The 23,189-nt window shown below is 32.8% G+C and overlaps 3 protein-coding genes across 10 annotated transcripts; all 3 read left to right on the top strand.

The window, feature by feature from the left end:
* Positions 1 to 544: 544 nt before the first annotated feature.
* Positions 545 to 3,877, top strand: LOC145035691 (3-epi-6-deoxocathasterone 23-monooxygenase CYP90C1-like). Its single transcript, XM_078984200.1, has 7 exons — positions 545 to 621; positions 663 to 798; positions 2,216 to 2,365; positions 2,434 to 2,715; positions 2,811 to 2,900; positions 3,077 to 3,262; positions 3,531 to 3,877. Exons 1-7 carry the CDS (start codon positions 545 to 547, stop codon positions 3,741 to 3,743), a joined length of 1,134 nt encoding a protein of 377 aa, XP_078840326.1. The 3' UTR covers positions 3,744 to 3,877.
* A 2,810-nt stretch (positions 3,878 to 6,687) lies between these two features.
* ROT3 (Cytochrome P450 superfamily protein) lies at positions 6,688 to 15,692 on the top strand. Of its 6 annotated transcripts, XM_078985384.1 has the most exons (12): positions 6,688 to 6,770; positions 7,800 to 7,856; positions 8,713 to 8,797; positions 8,859 to 8,948; positions 9,276 to 9,480; positions 11,432 to 11,826; positions 12,938 to 13,277; positions 14,030 to 14,179; positions 14,248 to 14,529; positions 14,625 to 14,714; positions 14,892 to 15,077; positions 15,346 to 15,692. In XM_078985384.1, the coding sequence occupies exons 4-12, from the start codon at positions 8,908 to 8,910 to the stop codon at positions 15,556 to 15,558; spliced, it is 1,902 nt and encodes a 633-aa protein (XP_078841510.1). In that variant the 5' UTR covers positions 6,688 to 6,770; positions 7,800 to 7,856; positions 8,713 to 8,797; positions 8,859 to 8,907; the 3' UTR covers positions 15,559 to 15,692. The 6 variants fall into 6 exon arrangements, with proteins under 6 accessions (XP_078841510.1, XP_078841513.1, XP_078841511.1 ...); XM_078985387.1 differs by lacking the exon at positions 8,859 to 8,948 and having other exon boundaries at positions 9,276 to 9,412; positions 11,550 to 11,826; XM_078985385.1 differs by lacking the exon at positions 8,859 to 8,948.
* WTF9 (Ubiquitin carboxyl-terminal hydrolase family protein) lies at positions 6,688 to 22,837 on the top strand. 3 transcript variants are annotated; one of them, XM_078985391.1, is made up of 3 exons: positions 6,688 to 6,770; positions 7,800 to 7,856; positions 21,264 to 22,837. In XM_078985391.1, exon 3 carries the CDS (start codon positions 21,465 to 21,467, stop codon positions 22,659 to 22,661), a length of 1,197 nt encoding a protein of 398 aa, XP_078841517.1. In that variant the 5' UTR covers positions 6,688 to 6,770; positions 7,800 to 7,856; positions 21,264 to 21,464; the 3' UTR covers positions 22,662 to 22,837. The 3 variants fall into 3 exon arrangements, with proteins under 3 accessions (XP_078841517.1, XP_078841516.1, XP_078841519.1); XM_078985390.1 differs by lacking the exons at positions 6,688 to 6,770; positions 7,800 to 7,856 and adding exons at positions 18,229 to 18,542; positions 19,604 to 19,668; XM_078985393.1 differs by lacking the exons at positions 6,688 to 6,770; positions 7,800 to 7,856 and adding an exon at positions 18,229 to 18,542.
* Positions 22,838 to 23,189: the final 352 nt, after the last annotated feature.

Below are 23,189 nucleotides of genomic sequence, written 5' to 3'. Positions count from 1 at the left end.
AAAAAAAGCAATATATACATTACTTATAAAGCTAATGATTTAAAACTCTAACAACAAACATATCGAAGAATGAAGATATTCTACATTACTATTCTAAAGAACAAACAAAAAAACTCTACTGAACACAATTAAAATCTGTAGCAAAATTGGATTTGAGTAAAACAGTAAAAGTGAATCCCATGTAACTATAACAGTCGGCAGTGAAATTTTTTGACAATAATAAGTTGGGGATTTTCTGGGATTTATCATTTTTCTTAAAGGAATTGAATCCTACGTTAAAAAACAAGTTGAATCAAGAGAAAATCAAGAAAGTTTTGAGAAAGTCAATATCATTTACTCTCTCTCTCTCTCTATCCCTCATATTTATTACTTGAAAGTCTCTTGTTTTTTCTGCTCTATTTAGATTTCAAAAATCTTCCCAATTCACTACAAACGTCACAGAAAGAAAACATTCCTCACAAAACACAACCCCCACCTCAAGAACAGAGGAATTATTCGCTGTTTCATATTCGAATTTACAGATTCAAGCTTTTTTGGATTAATAATGGAGGAAATGAAATGGGTGTTTGGAAATTGGGAATTAATTTGCATATCGATTGTTCTTGGATGGTTATTTTACAAGTATTTGATTGTCCGAAAATGGGGTTTGGGAGATAACCAAGAGGAGGAGCGCCGCCGGAGCTGCCTGCAACCACCGTGAGGCAGCTCAGGTTGGCCGTTGATCGGAGAAACAATAGAATTCATTGCATCTGGATTCACTTCTCGTCTTGTCAGTTTCATGGAGAAACGGAAGTCTGTGTAAGTGAGCTATTATCTTCTTTCTTTGAGAAATTGGTATTTAATAATAATAATAATAATAATAATAATAATAGTAATAGTAATAGTAATAGTAATAGTAATAGTAATAATAATAATAATAATAATAATAATAATAATAATAATATTAATAGTAATAGTAATACTAACAGTAGTAATAATAATAATAATAATAATAATAATAATAGTAATAGTAATAGTAATAGTAATAATAACAATACTAATACTAATAGTAATAGTTATAGTAATAATAATAGTAATAGTAGTAATAGTAGTAATAGTAATAGTAATAGTAATAATTAGGGGTGTGCACGGTGCGGTTTCGAGTCAAAACCGCAAACCGCACCGCATATGCGGTTTGAATATTTTAGAAACCGCAAACCGCACCACAGATGTTCAAAACCGCATGATGCGGTGCGGTTTGATGCGGACGGTTTATGCGGTTTAGTTGCGGTTTGTGCGGTTTGATGAGTTGTTAAACATTAAATCTATCAAAAAACCAAAAACCTAGCCGGGTTAAAAAAAAATGATTGCTTTCATTTTATAAAAACAAATACAATTTTCGAGTTAAATCGTTTTTAATAAATTGTGACTCATGCTACTATAGTTTTGTAAGTATCATTGTTATTGCTTTATATTGCCGTTATAATTGATATATTCTTGTAAACCATGAGATCTTGATCTAATAGTGATTTAATGTTACGTTATAGATATTTGGTTATTGTAAGAAATATATTTACATACATCATTTCTAAATCGTGATTTGAAGTTATAACAAAATAAAGAAAAAAAGTATATATATAACATGCGGTGCGGTGCGGTTTGAACCGCAGTTTTATAAATACAAACCGCAAACCACACCGCATAGTGCGGTTTGATAAAATGATGAACTGCAAACCGCACCGAGAAATTGTAAACCGCATTATGCGGTGCGGGCGGTTTGTGCGGTTTTTTGCACAGCCCTAGTAATAATAATAATAATAATAATAATAATAATAATAATAATAATAATAGTAATGATAATGATAATGATAAACATAGAATTTCATCAAGATCACTAAAAATCGTTACCTTTTATATAGTTCTGATGTGGGTGATCATTCTTTTTCCATATCTACATAAATTTGCATCTCGATTTTCACTTTTTTATAATTCATTTACAAAACTATAAGCACGTTGTCAGAGTTCGGCTTTTTCGAACGATCTAAACTTTGTATAATAACTAACATAATCCGAATTTCATTCTTACAAACGATAGATTGTCCCTGTAGATCGTTTTCAAGAAGTTATGAGTAAAGTGATCATATCAAAACAGAATTTCATCAAGTTTCTACACAATTTTGAATCTCAATTTCACCTTTTTAACGACGCACTCACTTTTTTATGGCTGCTGACGCAGATTACTTTCCAAATTCTTGTGAGGGTGTTGATGAGTGTGGAGGCAGGTGAAGATATGGAGTTCCTCAAGAGAGAATTCATGGAAGTCATCAAAGGCTTAATTTGTCTACCAATCAAACTTCCAGGTTTCAGAATGTATAAATCTCTCCAGGTAATTAATTCATTCATTATAAATTCATTACCAAATCTCAGTGGATCAGTAACTCCAAAACATTTCAGGCTAAAGAAAGAATGTTAAAGATGGTGAGAAAGATTGTGAATGATAGGAAAATAGCAATGGAGAAAAAAGAAACAAAAGATTCAGGTTCACCAAATGACGCCATTGATGTGTTGTTAAGAGATACAGGTGAATCAGATGGGACCCAACAAAGGTTACCATTGGATTTCATCAGTGGGAACATTATTGAGATGATGATCCCTGGGGAAGACTCGGTGCCCATGATCATGACTCTAGCTGTCAAATACTTGAGTGATAATCCTTTGGCGCTTTCTTGTCTTATGGTGCGTATCAACTATGAAATGAATACATTTATGTTTTTCAACAACTTGTTTGAGACTTTGAGCTATGATTTGAATGAGTTTTATATGAATGGCAGGAGGAAAATGATGAACTAAAGAAGCGAAAGGATGAATCGGGCGAAGGGTATGCTTGGACCGATTATGTCTCGCTTCCGTTTACTCAAGGCGTAAGTTTCGTGTCTTTATATGGGGAGGGTATTTATGTCTTTTTGGATTGGACAAAATACTACAAATTTTGTTATTTTTGACATCGGTCATAGTATAATGCATGTCAAACACAGTACAACTTGTTTTGTCTTGTCTGTGTGAAAAACGAGGTGTAAAGAAATTGGTTTTATTATAGGTGATAAGTGAGACTCTTCGGATGGCGAATATCATCAATGCGATTTGGAGAAAAGCTCTTGAAGACGTAGAAATCAAAGGCTACTTGATCCCAAAAGGATGGTGTGTTTTGGCATCATTGACTTCCGTTCATATGGATGAAGAAAACTATGAAAACCCCGATGAATTTGATCCATGGAGATGGGAGGTAAATAAGTGATGCTTTATATGTTTACAATATCTATACCTTTTGTTAGGTCACGGGTTCAAGTCTCAGTAGCCACAATTTGGAAGTTTTAATTCCAGTGCGGATTGTACTCCTATTGAGACTTATGTCAGTCACCTAGTCGGTCACTGTCTACCTAATTTGGTGCAGAGTGGTGTAGGTCAGCTTAGGGGTTGTTAGAAAAATAACCCTTTGTAAAATAATTTTTATATGTTTACTGAATCTAAATTATATTGGTATCTATGTGTAGAAAACGGGAGCGAGTGTCAATAGCAACAAGTTTACACCGTTTGGTGGTGGACAACGGTTGTGTCCCGGTTTGGAGTTCTCAAGGCTAGAAATCAGTATTTTTCTTCATCATTTTGTCACGAGTTACACTTGGGTTGCGGAAGAAGATCAGATTGTATATTTTCCAACGGTTAAGACAAAAAGAAAATTACCTATCATGGTGACACCTAGATGAAACTAGTGACAAAAAGATGTTTGATTAATAATTAATCGTATGAGTCATGGTAAATTTATTACAATTTGTTTGGGCATAAGGTGTATATATTATGATGAAAAAACGTTTGGTGGTTTGTTTCCGGTTAACTTCAATTTTGGGTTTATACTGTTTTTCTTTTACATAAAATAAGTGTTCAATTTGACCCTTTTAATTTAGCTAATGCATTCTTGGACAGATTCATATATGGATAAATATTATATTGGTGATCCGTACAAGAAAAATCAAGGGTATTTCATTATATCTTTTAGCGAAGTTCTTTTTCTAGGTTATATAATGACCTAATTAAGTTATATGTAAATCAAGATTAATTTAATGTTTTATGCATATTTGATGGTGATATAATGTATTTATGATAAATAACAAAAATCAAAACACAAATTTTTTTAATATGTTTAGGGGTGTCATGGTTTGTGTGGGTGGGTGGATGGGTGTGGTGTGGGGGAGATATGATAATACATTTTTGTTTTGATTAATAATTGCTAAAATAAAAAGTTAGTAGAGGATATTTTTGTTTTTGTAATAGAACATAAGAAATGATAGCTAATATCTATCTTTAGCCAAATAATGACCAATACTTTCATATACAAAATCAAATTGAAAATTTCACCAAACACCTTTAACTTCAATAAGATCCATTCTAGTAAGAAAGCGTTTCATGTATTCCAAGACATCGCTGCTTTACCAGACATTTTTTTGCCCCTTGTTCTCGGTATTTAATTTGTTGTTGAATTGAGTCCACCGAGGGTCGTCTACACACATAACAACCCACTAAACTCAAGATTTTGGTTCTTATTATTCATACTTTCCACCCCTTTTTGTTATTATTACCATTTTTGAACTCTTCCTTCATTTTGACCCAAGGTACACCCGACGTACGCTGCAGCTAGCTTAAACCTCGTTCTAAGGTCTTAATCAGTTAAGACCCAACGTCCAATTTTAGATTTAGGTTTATTAAAGTGCATTAAGCCATAAAGTTGCCAACTTTATGTTTTTTGCATGTCTTAATGGGGAAAAACTTGGATTAAACCACATTATCTTCATCAAACCACCTTAAATCCTTGCATGTTTGGACTTAATCCATCAAGACTCCGTTTTTATGCTCAAGGGACGTTGGAAACACTAGGATCTAACATTATAAACTTGTGAAGAAATGTCTCAATGACCATTTTATGATTAAATTAGCCCTAAACTACAAACTAACACATGAAGTCATCAAGGTAGGAGCTTTTTATCTCCAATAAGCTAGAAATGATGAGAAACCTCAGGACCACAAGCTCTTTCTGGTCCAATGCTTATTACAAATCTTCTTCTTCTTCTACTCCAAGCACCACACACACCCAAAACACACACACACACATGCTCAAACTTTAGGGAAAATGGATTAAGGTTTCGAGATATGACTCAAGAGGCAAAAGGAGGCTGATAAGGTGATGAACTTGAAGGACTTAATGATCTTAAATAGGGTGTAAACCCTAAAAATTAGGGTTTACCTCTGGCTTGAGTACGCCATGCGTACGCCTAACGTACGTAGGGGTTATCCCAATTCGCACATGAAAAGGGGAGTACGCCCTTTTTACCTTGTGCACACCCAATGTACTTTCGCCTAGTCCAAGGTTTAAATGAAATAGTTGCAAGAGAGGTTTACCTGACGACTCGGGCTACACTTTGGCTCCTGCGATGGAGAGCTCAAGGTAATCAGTGACTACCTTTTATGGAGGTGGTCAAGGAGTTTCAACTACAAACCATCGAGGAGGGATACTGAAAAGTACTAATTAGATGAGCATTATTTGTTGTGATATTCAAGGCAAGTAAGAGTTGAGTGTCATGTTGATAGACAAGTCGTGATTCGACTAGTTGATGCATGATATGGGAGAGCTGGTAGATGTGTTACTTAGAGAGAGACCAATCATCAGGGGATGAAACGAGTAAAGCTCGTTAAAGTCCAAAGGAAGCACGAGTACAAGTCACAAGTGAGCTAGGTGGTAAAATGAAACATGAAGGCTCGTAACCCTAAATTGCTCGTAACCGTAACTGATTCTGAGGACATGATCATTTTAAGGAGGCGATAATTGTAACAACCCGAAAATCCTTCTGTTAACAAAGCGTACCTTGTGTTACTCAAGAATTAATTGTAACTAGGAGAAGCTCATGCTTCACATGAGATAAATGGGCTTTAGATGTTAATTGTATTACATTCAACATAGATAAAAGGTCAAAGTACATGTTAACTTGATCAGGCATACATTTAAAGGTAATAAAGTAGGGATTTTACAAGAAGAGCATGTATAAATATCCTAAGAAATAATGACGAAAGAGAGAAAATTAGTGGTACTAGAAAAAGTTTTGAATGCCGGTGGCAGAACCACAAAAAAGAAAAGTATAAGGACAATTTGGAAAAAGGCTAAAAAAAAGAATGACACAATCCAAAATAAAAAGTTTTCTGTTCCAACAAGCCATAGGATTTAACATATATACATAATAAAGCAATTTTGATTATACGAGTATTAAAAAGGAATAACTAAAAAAAAAGATATTAAATTAATATCTAATCTAAACGAAGTAATCAATAAATATGAGGGATATAATCCAATTAAATTGATTTATGGAATTTCATTAATCGGTGTAAATTGGTGTAAAATATCATAAAATGAAACTTAACTTGTCAATGTGTCTAGGGTTAGGTTGGACGGTGGTTTAAAGGCGAAACCTGAGGGAGTATCGGTGAAATTCGGCTATAACTTACAAGGCTTTGGATCGATTACTCTTAGTGTGTTTTTATCACGTACGAATTAAGGGGTTGCCCACCATCGACTCAGGCTATTACCGTTTCTTTGTGCATCGATCAGGGAGTAGAAGGGGTGTCGGGCAGCAGAAACGATCGCAAGGAGGGTGGGAAAGAACTCATCGGCAACGCAAGGCAGGAGGTTGTGACAATTGAAGGGATTTTCTGTGCAATTGAAGTGTTATGATTGATTCTTCTTCTTTGTAAGTCTAAGGTTTTCCCTCTTATGTCAATTCCTTTTCAATTGATGAAGAATTGATTGATTAGTTTGCCAATTTCTTCCTATTTGGTGTTTAATAATCATACATTCTTTCTTCTTATAATCATTGAATGTTCATAGGATTAAACTCTCTAATTGCTGTCAAAATCTTTTTGTGAACACCCTCAAGAGAATTATTGTTCATGTCTATGAAGTGCTCAAAACTATGGAATCAATGTCTTTCTTTTTGTTGCTAGAATTCATGTTCTTTCTATCTCAAATCCTAGTGATTTCATGTGTAGTGTGTTGATTCATAAAGACCATGTTTTGAGACATCCAGAAGTTTTTGAAAACAGTCCAAAAGATCTTAACATGAGGCTTGGTGGTGGAGGAAATTCAAGCCTTAATGATGTTTTCTCTTTTAACAATATACTTTGTTTTTCCCATAAAAACAATTTACTTTGAATCATGGCTTGGGGTTTAAATTGTTATTTTAACCTCTTGACATGTTGCTATTGTTAAAAAAACCAATTTCCATCTTTATGGTTGATTTTGGTTATGGCTTAATGAGTTAAGTTGTCAATTAACCTTAAAATGTAATGCTGCGAAATTCTGAAAAATTATCAATCTGTCCCTGTTTTGAAAAAAATCTAGAAAAATCACCAGGAGTCGGATTGGGGATCCGTAATCTCTGAAAGTTTGAATTTTGAGTCTAGTTTGTCCATGATTTTTCCCAAGACCTGATATTATCCCTAACCAAGGTGACTGGTCAGAAATTAGCTGCAGGCATATGCAGTTTTGTAAAATTCATAGAAAAATCAGTTGGATATGTGTGAGTTGTACTTTTAAAGCTAAACATATGAGGTACCTTAATATGGAATAAATTTGAAATTTTTACAGGTTTAAGTGGTGCTAAAGTGGCCTTGAACAGAGTCAAAATTTGAAAATTTGGCTTAATGACCAATTTGCATGTTTGGGTAGTAAAATGCTATCATGTAACCTTCTAGTAATATATTTATTTGCGTTTCACTAGGTAAGGGTTTGATACCTACAAGATTTGAAGAGTAGAGAGGACACGTTTTTGGCAAAGGTAATTTAATTTTCTGGTTTTTAAAGCACATTGTTAGGAGAATCCCATATCTTAGATGGAATGGGATGAACCTAGTTACTTAGGATGTATGTCCCCCATTTGGTGTTGCGTATTGTGCCATGGATCTTGTATTGCTTTATGTGTAAGTTAATCTAGGATATGTGCATGCTACTTTCTTATCTATTTGATGTCAGATGTGTGACAATACCATGTTAGATTGAGTGTTGTACATGGTCAAATGTGTACCAAAAAAAAGTTAACTAAACATAAACACAACGAAAAGGTAATTACCCTGACAAGTCATTTTCCTACATGCTATATATGACATATTTATTAGGTACATATTTGTTATATATATATACATATTCACATGAAAATATTGATTTCCATACATGTTAAAAATTTCATTAACATACCAAACTACTATATTAAATTATTACAAGTTCATTCCTTTTTGTATCAAAACATAGTGCCTACCCAGTTACAATTTTACTTCCAATATCCAATTTTGTTTGAGAATAATAGTTTCCCGGATTAGCCCCTACTAATTTTGTTTGAGAAGCTTGTCCCACTTTGTTCTTGTCCTGTTTGATGATTATGTTTTGTTTCTTTCGGTTCCATGTCCAGCTTAGAAAGTGCATGACTTGTTTGTTTCAAAAACATATCATTTGATCAATCAATATGTCCACCCTGATCTCTAGTTTGGTATATATGATAAGGTGAATTTTGATGTTTTGATTCCACTTTTATGTTTAATTTTGTATTTATTGTTAGAATTCTCAAATAAATGAAAATATGTTGCTATTAATATTGGTTATTGAGTTTGATGTTAATTCCAATATGTGTTGTGTTTCAGATGTTACAAGGGCAAAATAGTCATTTTTTCATAGTCAATCAGATGCAAAATCAAACAACAAGTTTCAGTCAAAACTTCTAACCTAGTATGTACTTTTTTTTTTTTTTTTTATTCTTTGTTGGTGTGTAATTGTTTCCGGTGTTTAGTTCAAGCTAGAGCTGCTATGATTATCGGAAATGGCTTTTGATCAAATTTATGGTAGAAATCTCCAAAAACTCATACGTTTCTCTTCAAAGGTTCCCTTCTTTTCACTCATAAACCAATACACACTAAATTGTCTACACATCCAAAAGCACAACTACACCAATGTATACATGAAATGGAAAAAAGATTCATACTTAGACTCAATTGATACGATCCACAAATCCATTGAACTTAAACCAATACTTGCTCTTAAGAACTGCATCATTGCCTCTCCAGAAGGATGCATACCCATCTCCGATGTTTCAAAGAAATTAAGGCTTACAATTAGATGTACCCATTAAAGTTGCTAGGTTTCTTAGACTTTACCCTTGTGTTTTCGAAGAGTTTATCGGACCCAACTACAATTTGCCATGGTTTAGGTTAACCCCAGAGGCTGCTATGCTTAATGATGAAGAACAAGCTGTTTGTAGGGATTATAAGGTCGATTTACAAGAAAGGTTGAAGAAATTTATACGTATGAGCGTTGAAAATACGTTGCCATTGAAGATAATTCAAGGTATGCTATGGTACTTGGGGTTACCAAATAATTACCTGGAAGAAAAGAATCTTGATGGGTGTTTTAAGGTAGTTGAAATCATTTAACATCTATCCGTATTTAATTAAATAATTTTTTAATTTTACTAAATTCCTATTAGTGAATTTTAGCACACAATAAATATAAGAAACATATGAACCTAACCGTGTATATATATATATATATATATATATATATATATATATATATATATATATCCTTCTTAATAAATCAAAACTTTTTTGCCACATGTCATTCTCTCTTTCATTTGGACACATGGCAAAATTTCTAATATTTTGAATAAATGTTTTTCTATTTGTCATTTTCTCATTTTTTATATTTTCTTAATTTTTTTTGGAACGACAAATCTATTCTACTCCTAAATCTCCACCTATGTCTCTTGCGAGATTTGAACCCTCGACCTCAAGGAAGGAAGGCAACACCAGATATTTACACCTTAATTAATAATTGCCTTAATTGAAAATAGTCAATAAATTACAATATTACTACTCAATATTGTATTTAATATGTTTCATTTTAAATTCAAATTTTAAATTTTAAATTACACATCTAAAATTTCAAATTTAAATAAAATTTTGTTTAAACCTTCATATTTAATTTTTTGTTTTACCTAACCTGTATACTATAGGGTGTTATAATTAGTATTTTAATAAATAAAAATCTTTTTGCCATATGTTACATTCTTATTTGATTTGGTCACTTGTTATTTTATGACTATTTTTAATTATTTTTTTTTCAAATGTCATTTTGTAGTTTTTTCCATTTTATAAAATTCTATATATTAGTTAAATGCAATAATTGCAATAAATGTAATAATAAATCTATATATCAATTTTATTAATTGGCCTTCCTTCTAATTTCAAAAAATTTAAACTTAAGGTCTCATTAGTTTCTTTTATTTATTTATCTAATTTATTTGTTTAAATTTCAAAGAAAAAAAAACACTTTAATTCTAATAATTCAATATTTTTTAAAATTTTCTTATAAATTCAAAATTTTTAAATGTTTAAAATTTCATATATATATATATATATATATTCACATACCTGCCATAAGTGGCATATTTACTTGGTGCATATCTATTATATACATGCATTCACATACCTGCTATATATGAAATATTTATTTGTAAATATTGATTACCATACATGTATATATATATATATATATATATATATATATATATATATATATATATATATATATATATATATATACTCACATACCTGCCATAAGTGGCATATTTACTTGGTGCATATCTATTATTTACATGCATTCACATACCTGCTATATATGAAATATTTATTTGTAAATATTGATTACCATACATGTTAAATATTCATTAACATACCAAACTACTATATTAAATTGCAAGTTCATTCATTTTTGTATCAAAATGCCAACTACAATTTCATTACTAAATGGATCATGATGCCATACTTTAACAAACATAACAATATACAATATTATTAGTGATAATCTAGGAGTCAAATGTACACGCGTCCCACTCTAACTAGGTAACAAAATAAAATGGTCAATTTTTTTTTACTGGACCGGGTTATCTACAATAGCATCTAAGTATAATTATAAGATCCAACGTAATATTAAAAAATTCTAGATGTTTAACAAGTTTTCATATTTCAAAAAGCAACCTCAAATATTAAACATTTATTCTATATGTCTCACAAGAAAAATTATTTATTTTATTGGACAAATCGTTCTTTTTATAAAGAACCTGGTTTATCTTTCTTTTTTAAAAAAACTTATCATTATTCCTGGAATAAAAAATTATATTATAAACTCATAATCAGAATGAAGATACATACATTTACAATAAAACCAAGTTGAATCAAAGACAAAATCGAGAAAGTCAATATCATTTACACCCATCCCCCCCCCCCCCCCCCCCCCCCCCCCCCCCTCTCTCTCTCTCTCTCATATTTATTACTCGAAAGCCTCTTGCTTTTCTGCTCTATTTAGATTTCAAAATCTTCCCAATTCACTACAAACATCATAGAAAGCAAACATTCCTTCTCAAAACACAACCACCACCTCAAGAACAGAGGAGTTATTCGCCGTTTCATATCCGAATTCACAGATTCAAGCTTTTTTCGATTAAGAATGGAGGAAATGAAATGGGTGTTTGGAAATTGGGAATTAATTTGCATATCGATTGTTCTTGGATGGTTATTCTACAAGTATTTGATTGTCCCAAAATGGGGTTTGGGAGATAACCAAGAGGAGGAGTGCCGCCGGAGCCGCCTGCAACCACCGAGAGGCAGCTCAGGTTGGCCGTTGATCGGAGAAACAATTGAATTCATTGCGTCTGGATTCACTTCTCATCCTGTCAGTTTCATGGAGAAACGGAAGTCTCTGTAAGTGAACTCTTATCTTTTTTCTTGGAGAAATTGGTATTTATTGATAGCAATATTATGCTTTGCATGCTTGGATTTTATGCATTTAGAGTTGTACGTTGTTTTGAGCTTAAGATTTTGTGTTCATTTTGGCATTTGACAATTATAGAAAATTTTTTACTGTAGTTATCAAATGTACAAGTTGTAAAAGCAAAATTTTATCAACTTAATAATAGCATTTTGAAGCTAACATATTAACAATATTTTATTATGATATGGTGTCATGGATCTAATCATCTAAAGGTACAAAATAGTTTTTTGTTGTTATTATTAGATATTACTTTTTAGATTGCATTGATAATTAAATGATTTTAAAAACTATATAATATAGCTAATAGTTGATAGTTGTCAATATGAAAAGGGTCAAATTGAATATAAAGCAAGTCAAGTATTGGTATATTTTACTAAAAAGTAAAAAAGATTCTAAAATAAAATAAACATGGGAAATTGAACATCATTGTTTCAACAAAAATAGTAATAATAATACATAAAAGTGCATTTGTTTATCCCACCACATCTTCATATGATGTTATCACATTACTACCTTCAATAATTGCAATCTATGTATTTGATAATCATACATCAGTTTCAAATGATTAGAAAATGCATAGCGTAAATTATGAAACCTTTTCAAGATAAACTTACAACTCTATTTCTCTAAGTTATATGTTTTGGAAATGGTAACTTTGACCAATTTAACTATGGATAAATCATTTTGATTTTTTTAAAAACATTAATAGCTCCTGTAAAATAAACACATTAGCTTTAGAAAAGATAGATAGAAAATCATAAAAATTATAGTATGTAACTTTTTTTTTTTTGGTTAAAAAAACCCAATTATAACATTGTAATTTAAAAAATCTATTCAATAGTAGCTATGAAAATTAATACGATGACATTGCTATAATCACTAGAATTTGAAGTACAATCTTATAACAAATTTAGCATAAAATAAATCTTCTTTAGTTTCATAATCTCTCTCTTACTACTACAAACATATAAATCATCTCATCTTTCCATAAACTCTATCTTTATACACCTAATTAAGAAATTTATGTTTCATCTCTCATAGTTATGGGAAGGTGTTTAAGACACACATTTTGGGTAGACCAATTATTGTGTCAACGGATCCCGATGTAAACAAAGTGGTTTTACAAAACCAAGGCAATGTTTTCATCCCGAGTTATCCGAAATCCGTGATTGAGTTGCTTGGTGAATCTTCAATACTACAAATCAATGGAGGATTACAAAAGAGATTGCATGCGATTATCGGAGGTTTCTTGAGGTCTCCTCAATTCAAAGCTCGCATCACTAAAGATATTGAGAATTCAGTGAAGCTCGCATTGTCATCTTGGATCGATCGGAAAAATACCCACCACCCTATTGTTTACCTCCAAGATGAAACGAAAAAGGTACAAGATTTGACTTTTGTGGTCAAACATATCGTTTTCTTGAACTTATGGTTAGTTGATCATATCAATATAGAATTTCCTCAAGATCGAAAAAATTGTTATCTTTTATGAAGTTTTGATGTGGTTAATCGTTATTTTCCATGTCTACATGATTACCTCCTAGAGGAAACAAAAATGGTGAAATCTTTGACTTTTGTGGTCAAACCGACACATAGTTTTCTAGAAAATACGAATAGTGTGATCATATCAACATAGAACTTCATCAAGATAACTTAAACTGTTACTTTTTATAGATTTCGGATCTGGGTATTCATTCTTTTTAATATGTATGTAACTACCTCTAAGAGGAAACATGGTGAAATCTTTGACTTTTATGGGTAATCACTAAACATAGAATTTCATCAAGATCACTAAAAATCGTTACCTTTTATATAGTTCTGATGTGGGTGATCATTCATTTTCCATATCTACATAAATTTGCATCTCGATTTTCACTTTTTTATAATTCATTTACAAAACTATAAGCACGTTGTCAGAGTTCGGCTTTTTCGAACGATCTAAACTTTGTATAATAACTAACATAATCCGAATTTCATTCTTACAAACGATAGATTGTCCCTGTAGATCGTTTTCAAGAAGTTATGAGTAAAGTGATCATATCAAAACAGAATTTCATCAAGTTTCTACACAATTTTGAATCTCAATTTCACCTTTTTAACGACGCACTCACTTTTTTATGGCTGCTGACGCAGATTACTTTCCAAATTCTTGTGAGGGTGTTGATGAGTGTGGAGGCAGGTGAAGATATGGAGTTCCTCAAGAGAGAATTCATGGAAGTCATCAAAGGCTTAATTTGTCTACCAATCAAACTTCCAGGTTTCAGAATGTATAAATCTCTCCAGGTAATTAATTCATTCATTATAAATTCATTACCAAATCTCAGTGGATCAGTAACTCCAAAACATTTCAGGCTAAAGAAAGAATGTTAAAGATGGTGAGAAAGATTGTGAATGATAGGAAAATAGCAATGGAGAAAAAAGAAACAAAAGATTCAGGTTCACCAAATGACGCCATTGATGTGTTGTTAAGAGATACAGGTGAATCAGATGGGACCCAACAAAGGTTACCATTGGATTTCATCAGTGGGAACATTATTGAGATGATGATCCCTGGGGAAGACTCGGTGCCCATGATCATGACTCTAGCTGTCAAATACTTGAGTGATAATCCTTTGGCGCTTTCTTGTCTTATGGTGCGTATCAACTATGAAATGAATACATTTATGTTTTTCAACAACTTGTTTGAGACTTTGAGCTATGATTTGAATGAGTTTTATATGAATGGCAGGAGGAAAATGATGAACTAAAGAAGCGAAAGGATGAATCGGGCGAAGGGTATGCTTGGACCGATTATGTCTCGCTTCCGTTTACTCAAGGCGTAAGTTTCGTGTCTTTATATGGGGAGGGTATTTATGTCTTTTTGGATTGGACAAAATACTACAAATTTTGTTATTTTTGACATCGGTCATAGTATAATGCATGTCAAACACAGTACAACTTGTTTTGTCTTGTCTGTGTGAAAAACGAGGTGTAAAGAAATTGGTTTTTATTATAGGTGATAAGTGAGACTCTTCGGATGGCGAATATCATCAATGCGATTTGGAGAAAAGCTCTTGAAGACGTAGAAATCAAAGGCTACTTGATCCCAAAAGGATGGTGTGTTTTGGCATCATTGACTTCCGTTCATATGGATGAAGAAAACTATGAAAACCCCGATGAATTTGATCCATGGAGATGGGAGGTAAATAAGTGATGCTTTATATGTTTACAATATCTATACCTTTTGTTAGGTCACGGGTTCAAGTCTCAGTAGCCACAATTTGGAAGTTTTAATTCCAGTGCGGATTGTACTCCTATTGAGACTTATGTCAGTCACCTAGTCGGTCACTGTCTACCTAATTTGGTGCAGAGTGGTGTAGGTCAGCTTAGGGGTTGTTAGAAAAATAACCCTTTGTAAAATAATTTTTATATGTTTACTGAATCTAAATTATATTGGTATCTATGTGTAGAAAACGGGAGCGAGTGTCAATAGCAACAAGTTTACACCGTTTGGTGGTGGACAACGGTTGTGTCCCGGTTTGGAGTTCTCAAGGCTAGAAATCAGTATTTTTCTTCATCATTTTGTCACGAGTTACACTTGGGTTGCGGAAGAAGATCAGATTGTATATTTTCCAACGGTTAAGACAAAAAGAAAATTACCTATCATGGTGACACCTAGATGAAACTAGTGACAAAAAGATGTTTGATTAATAATTAATCGTATGAGTCATGGTAAATTTATTACAATTTGTTTGGGCATAAGGTGTATATATTATGATGAAAAAACGTTTGGTGGTTTGTTTCCGGTTAACTTCAATTTTGGGTTTATACTGTTTTTCTTTTACATAAAATAAGTGTTCAATTTGACCCTTTTAATTTAGCTAATGCATTCTTGGACAGATTCATATATGGATAAATATTATATTGGTGATCCGTACAAGAAAAATCAAGGGTATTTCATTATATCTTTTAGCGAAGTTCTTTTTCTAGGTTATATAATGACCTAATTAAGTTATATGTAAATCAAGATTAATTTAATGTTTTATGCATATTTGATGGTGATATAATGTATTTATGATAAATAACAAAAATCAAAACACAAATTTTTTTAATATGTTTAGGGGTGTCATGGTTTGTGTGGGTGGGTGGATGGGTGTGGTGTGGGGGAGATATGATAATACATTTTTGTTTTGATTAATAATTGCTAAAATAAAAAGTTAGTAGAGGATATTTTTGTTTTTGTAATAGAACATAAGAAATGATAGCTAATATCTATCTTTAGCCAAATAATGACCAATACTTTCATATACAAAATCAAATTGAAAATTTCACCAAACACCTTTAACTTCAATAAGATCCATTCTAGTAAGAAAGCGTTTCATGTATTCCAAGACATCGCTGCTTTACCAGACATTTTTTTGCCCCTTGTTCTCGGTATTTAATTTGTTGTTGAATTGAGTCCACCGAGGGTCGTCTACACACATAACAACCCACTAAACTCAAGATTTTGGTTCTTATTATTCATACTTTCCACCCCTTTTTGTTATTATTACCATTTTTGAACTCTTCCTTCATTTTGACCCAAGGTACACCCGACGTACGCTGCAGCTAGCTTAAACCTCGTTCTAAGGTCTTAATCAGTTAAGACCCAACGTCCAATTTTAGATTTAGGTTTATTAAAGTGCATTAAGCCATAAAGTTGCCAACTTTATGTTTTTTGCATGTCTTAATGGGGAAAAACTTGGATTAAACCACATTATCTTCATCAAACCACCTTAAATCCTTGCATGTTTGGACTTAATCCATCAAGACTCCGTTTTTATGCTCAAGGGACGTTGGAAACACTAGGATCTAACATTATAAACTTGTGAAGAAATGTCTCAATGACCATTTTATGATTAAATTAGCCCTAAACTACAAACTAACACATGAAGTCATCAAGGTAGGAGCTTTTTATCTCCAATAAGCTAGAAATGATGAGAAACCTCAGGACCACAAGCTCTTTCTGGTCCAATGCTTATTACAAATCTTCTTCTTCTTCTACTCCAAGCACCACACACACCCAAAACACACACACACACATGCTCAAACTTTAGGGAAAATGGATTAAGGTTTCGAGATATGACTCAAGAGGCAAAAGGAGGCTGATAAGGTGATGAACTTGAAGGACTTAATGATCTTAAATAGGGTGTAAACCCTAAAAATTAGGGTTTACCTCTGGCTTGAGTACGCCATGCGTACGCCTAACGTACGTAGGGGTTATCCCAATTCGCACATGAAAAGGGGAGTACGCCCTTTTACCTTGTGCACACCCAATGTACTTTCGCCTAGTCCAAGGTTTAAATGAAATAGTTGCAAGAGAGGTTTACCTGACGACTCGGGCTACACTTTGGCTCCTGCGATGGAGAGCTCAAGGAGTTTCAACTACAAACCATCGAGGAGGGATACTGAAAAGTACTAATTAGATGAGCATTATTTGTTGTGATATTCAAGGCAAGTAAGAGTTGAGTGTCATGTTGATAGACAAGTCGTGATTCGACTAGTTGATGCATGATATGGGAGAGCTGGTAGATGTGTTACTTAGAGAGAGACCAATCATCGGGGGATGAAACGAGTAAAGCTCGTTAAAGTCCAAAGGAACAAGTCACAAGTGAGCTAGGTGGTAAAATGAAACATGAAGGCTCGTTACCCTAAATTGCTCGTAACCGTAACTGATTCTGAGGACATGATCATTTTAAGGAGGCGATAATTGTAACAACCCGAAAATCCTTCTGTTAACAAAGCGTACCTTGTGTTACTCAAGAATTAATTGTAACTAGGAGAAGCTCATGCTTCACATGAGATAAATGGGCTTTAGATGTTAATTGTATTACATTCAACATAGATAAAAGGTCAAAGTACATGTTAACTTGATCAGGCATACATTTAAAGGTAATAAAGTAGGGATTTTACAAGAAGAGCATGTATAAATATCCTAAGAAATAATGACGAAAGAGAGAAAATTAGTGGTACTAGAAAAAGTTTTGAATGCCGGTGGCAGAACCACAAAAAAGAAAAGTATAAGGACAATTTGGAAAAAGGCTAAAAAAAAGAATGACACAATCCAAAATAAAAAGTTTTCTGTTCCAACAAGCCATAGGATTTAACATATATACATAATAAAACAATTTTGATTATACGAGTATTAAAAAGGAATAACTAAAAAAAAAGATATTAAATTAATATCTAATCTAAACGAAGTAATCAATAAATATGAGGGATATAATCCAATTAAATTGATTTATGGAATTTCATTAATCGGTGTAAATTGGTGTAAAATATCATAAAATGAAACTTAACTTGTCAATGTGTCTAGGGTTAGGTTGGAAGGTGGTTTAAAGGCGAAACTTGAGGGAGTATGGGTGAAATTCGGCTATAACTTACAAGGCTTTGGATCGATTACTCTTCGGTGTGTTTTTATCACGTACGAATTAAGGGGTTGCCCACCATCGACTTAGGCTATTACCGTTTCTTTCTGCGTCGATCAGGGAGTAGAAGGGGGTGTCGGGCAGCAGAAACGATCGCAAGGAGGGTGGGGAAGAACTCATCGGCAACGCAAGGCAGGAGGTTGTGACAATTGACGGGATTTTCTGTGCAATTGAAGTGTTATGATTGATTCTTCTTCTTTGTAAGTCTAAAGTTTTCCCTTTTATCTCAATTCCTTTTCAATTGATGAAGAATTGATTGATTAGTTTGCCAATTTCTTTCTATTTGGTGTTTAATAATCATACCTTCTTTCGCCTTATAATCATTGAATGTTCATAGGATTAAACTCTCTAATTGTTGTCAAAATCTTTTTATGAACACCCTCAAGAGTATTATTGTTCATGTCTATGAAGTGCTCAAAACTATGGAATCAATGTCTTTCTTTTTGTTGCTAGAATTCATGTTCTTTCTATCTCAAATCCTAGTGATTTCATGTGTAGTGTGTTGATTCATAAAGACCATGTTTTGAGACGTCCAAAAGTTTTTTAAAACAGTCCAAAAGATCTGAGGCTTGGTGGTGGAGGAAACTCAAGCCTTAATGATGTTTTCTCTTTTAACAATATACTTTGTTTTTCCCATAAAAACAATTTACTTTGAATCATGGCTTGGGGTTTAAATTGTTATTTTAACCTCTTGACATGTTGCTATTGTTAAAAAAACCAATTTCCATCTTTATGGTTGATTTTGGTTATGGCTTAAGGAGTTAAGTTGTCAATTAACCCTTAAAATGCAATGCTGCGAAATTCTGAAAAATTACCAATCAGTCCTTGTTTTGAAAAAAATCTAGAAAAATCATCAGGAGTCGGATTAGGGATCCGTAAACTCTGAAAGTTTGAATTTTGAGTCTAGTTTGTCCATGATTTTTCCCAAGACCTAATATTTTCCCTAACCAAGGTGAAAATCGTCTTTTTCACGAATTGGTCAGAAATTAGCTGCATGGATATGCAGTTTTGTAAAATTCATAGTAAATTGTAGAAAAATCAGTTGGATATGTGCGAGTTGTACTTTTAAAGCTAAACATATGGGCTACCTTAATATGGAATAAATTTGAAAATTTTACATGTTTAAGTGGTGCTAAAGTGGCCTTGAACAGGTTGTTGTTTCAGGTCAAATTTTGAAATTTTGGCTTAATGACCAATTTGCATGTTTGGGTAGTAAAATGCTTGTAACCTTCTAGTAATATATTTATTTGTGTTTCACTAGGTAAGGGTTTGATACCTCAGTTCCTACAAGATTTGAAGAGTAGAGAGGACACGTTTTTGGCAATGGTAATTTAATTTCATGGTTTTTAAAGTATATTATTGTTAGGAGAATCCTATATATCTTAGATGGAATGAGATGAACCTAGTTACCTAGGATGTATGTGCCCCATTTGGTGTTAAGTATTGTTCCATGGATCTTGTATTGCTTTATGTGTAAGTGAATCTAGGATATATGCATGCTAGTTTCTTATTTGTTTGATGTGAGATGTGTGATAAGGCCATGTTAGATTGAGTGTTTTACATGGTCAAATGGGTACTAAAAAAAAGTTACCTAAACATAAACAGGACGAAAAGGTAATTACCCTGACAAGTCATTTTCCTACATGCTATATATGATATATTTATTAGGTACATATTTGTTATATGTACATATTCACATGAAAATATTGATTTCCATTTATATTAAATATTTCATTAACATACTGAAGTACTATATTAAATTACAAGTTCATTCATTTTTGTATACAAACATAGTGCCTTCCCGGTTACACTTTTACTTCCAATATCCAATTTTGTTTGAGAATAATAGTTTCCAGGATTAGCCCCTACTAATTTTGGATATTTCAATTTCTATTTGGAAAAAGGAATCATCAAAATCGTGTTCCCTATAACTATGGTGAAAATTGAAATCGGCCTAAGAACCATACCTTTTTTTATAAGCCTTCTAATTGGGTCAGAAGCTTGGACTCGGTCCACAATCTTCAGTCCGTGTGTTTGTTTGGTGCATTTCTTTTGACTCGGTCTGAAGAATTGGATTGAGTCGGAGGTTTTCTCCTGATTCGGTCCTCAGAATAAAAGGTGCGGACTCGGTAAATTCTTTCACGTTCCTTAATTGCCCTTATTTACACGGATTGATTCTTCTCCATCAACGATCACACCTCCAATTTTGCTTCTTCTCCATCGATTAGGTATCATTATCATACCCTTCTTGGCCTTTGCCATTGCCAACAGAGACACAATTGATTCGGATTCCAATTTTGTTTTGAGTTGTGAGCAAGTTTTAGGTCTAAATTGCACTCTTCTCTCTAGTTTTGTTATCGAATCCCTTGTTACACTTTGTCGAATTTCTTGCCTTCACTTTGCTAAAATTTGTATTTATGATTTTGTTTTGAGTTATGAGCAGGCTTTGGGTCTCAATTGTACTCTTTTGTTTGATACTATGTATCTTCATCCACTGTCAACATTGTGAACTTGTTCATATTCATACATAAATTGATGGGGTGTTTTATATGTGGAGCTCTTTTATTTTATCTTTTCCATGTTTATCCTCGACTCCTATTATAACAAAGAAGAAGTAGAAAAGATGAAAGTATTGATTTGAGATGAGGCTACATTGTTATATTAGTAAAAAAGAAGTTTGCCCCACTTTTTTCGTGTCCTGTTCGATGATTATGTTCTGTTTATTTGATCAATCAATATGTCCACCCTGATCTCTAGTTTGGTATACATGATAACGTGAATTTTGATGTTTTGATGTTTTGAATCCACATTTATGTTTAATTTTGTATTTATTGTTAGAATTCTCAAATAAATGAAAACACGTTGCTATTAATCTTGGTTATTGAGTTTGACGTTAATTCCAATATGCGTTTGTGTTTCAGATGTTAGTCATGTTACAAGGGCAAAATAATCATTTTTCACAGTCAGTCAGATGCAAAATCAAACAACAAGTTTCATTCAGAAGTTAACTCAGTCAGAACTTCTAACCCAGTACACATTTTTTTTTTTTTTTTTATATTCTTTGTTGGTGTGTAATTGTTTCCGACGTTTAGTTCAAGCTAGAGCTGCTATGATTATCGGAAATGGCTTTTGATCAAATTTATGGTAGAAATCTCCAAAAACTCATACGTTTCTCTTCAAAGGCTCCCTTCTTTTCACTCATAAACCAATACACACTAAATTGTCTACACATCCAAAAGCACAACTACACCAATGTATACATGAAATGGAAAAAAGATTCATACTTAGACTCAATTGATACCATCCACAAATCCATCGAACTCAAACCAATACTTGCTCTTAAGAACTGCATCACTACCTCTCCAGAAGGATGCATACCCATCTCCAATGTTTCAAAGAAAGGCTTACAATTAGATGTACCCATTAAGGTTGCTAGGTTTCTTAGACTATACCCTTCTATTTTCGAAGAGTTCATCGGACCCAAATACAATTTACCATGGTTTAGGTTAACCCCAGAGGCTGCTATGCTTAATGATGAAGAACAAGCCGTTTATAGGGATTCTAATCCCGATTTACAAGAAAGGTTGAAGAAATTTATACGAATGAGCGTTGAAAATACGTTGCCATTGAAGATAATTCAAGGTATGCTATGGTACTTGGGGTTACCAAATAATTACCTGGAAGAAAAGAATCTTGATGGGTGTTTTAAGGTAGTTGAAATGGGCGATGGGTTGAAAGGGTTATCTGTTGTGAAAACTGAAAAAGACGAAAAGATATTGTCTTTACTTGAAAGGAATGCATTGAGGAAAGGAGATGTTGTTTCAATTCCATTGTTTCCATCTAAAGGTTTGAGGTTGAAGACAAAGATTTTGGATTGGTTGGACAATTTTCAAAAACTTCCATATGTTTCACCATATGAGGAATGCCCCTTGGATTTGTACCCAGATAGTGATGTGGCTGAGAAACGTGTTGTGGGTGTGCTCCACGAGTTGCTTAGTCTGTTTGTTGAACATTCTGCAGAAAGGAAGAAGCTTTTATGCTTGAGAAAGTATTTGGGATTGCCACAAAAGGTTCATAAGGCGTTTGAGAGACATCCGCATGTGTTTTATCTATCTTTAAGGAATAAAACATGCACTGCGATATTAAAGGAAGCGTATTATGATGAAACAGCTATAGATGTCCATCCTCTTGCCCAAGTAAGAGCAAAGTACATTGATTTGGTGAAGGAATCGAAAGGTATTTTGAAAACCAGAAGACAAGGGAATGGAAATTTGAAAGGCGAAGATGAAATCATGATGCAAGGTCAGGAATCAGTATAAGTTAGTTTTCTTATAAATGAAAATTCTTAAATTTTGTTTTTTAGAATAAGTAAGTTTATGATGGTTGTTTTGTTATTCAGATTGTAAGTTGTTGAGCTTTGATAAGAATGTGATTTTCATTTGAATGTGTATGTAATATGTATGTATGTATGTATGTATGTATGTAATCTTTTCAATTGTCATGTTTCGCATATTCACTCACTCACCCACTTACTTTTTGTGGGCTAAAAATGACTTTAGATCTGCAACAAAAATAAATAAATAAAAAAAATAATAATAAAGTACAATGCTATTTAGTGTAGATTTCAAAAAGAAAAAATAAACTAAAATGATGAAGTACAATGCTATTTTGCTATTTACTTTTGAGGTCTGAAAAACAAAAAAGTAAAGTGCATTGCTATTTAGTACATCATGTTAAAAGCAAAACACCATTCTTGTACATTACAAACAATACACATTGCAATTTATACTTAAGACGATCTACTTTACTCATTACAAACAATTACTATCTACAACTTTTAATCAAGA

Source organism: Lactuca saligna, chromosome 3, assembly GCF_052625555.1.
Source record: "Lactuca saligna cultivar CGN05327 chromosome 3, ASM5262555v1, whole genome shotgun sequence".
Classification (NCBI taxonomy): Eukaryota; Viridiplantae; Streptophyta; class Magnoliopsida; order Asterales; family Asteraceae; genus Lactuca; species Lactuca saligna.
Note: the sequence above shows the minus strand (reverse complement) of the source record. Positions and strands in the feature narration are given on the sequence as shown.

Coding starts and splice junctions, on each gene's coding strand:
- LOC145035691 (XM_078984200.1), top strand. CDS start 545: ATGGAGGAAATGAAATGGGTGTTTGGAAATTGGGAATTAATTTGCATA. Junction 622..662: donor CTTGGATGGTTATTTTACAA/GTATTTGATTGT, acceptor GAGATAACCAAG/AGGAGGAGCGCCGCCGGAGC. Junction 2,716..2,810: donor TGGCGCTTTCTTGTCTTATG/GTGCGTATCAAC, acceptor TATGAATGGCAG/GAGGAAAATGATGAACTAAA.
- ROT3 (XM_078985384.1), top strand. CDS start 8,908: ATGGTAGAAATCTCCAAAAACTCATACGTTTCTCTTCAAAG. Junction 13,278..14,029: donor TCCAAGATGAAACGAAAAAG/GTACAAGATTTG, acceptor CTGCTGACGCAG/ATTACTTTCCAAATTCTTGT. Junction 14,715..14,891: donor CGCTTCCGTTTACTCAAGGC/GTAAGTTTCGTG, acceptor TTTTTATTATAG/GTGATAAGTGAGACTCTTCG.
- WTF9 (XM_078985391.1), top strand. CDS start 21,465: ATGGCTTTTGATCAAATTTATGGTAGAAATCTCCAAAAACTCATACGT.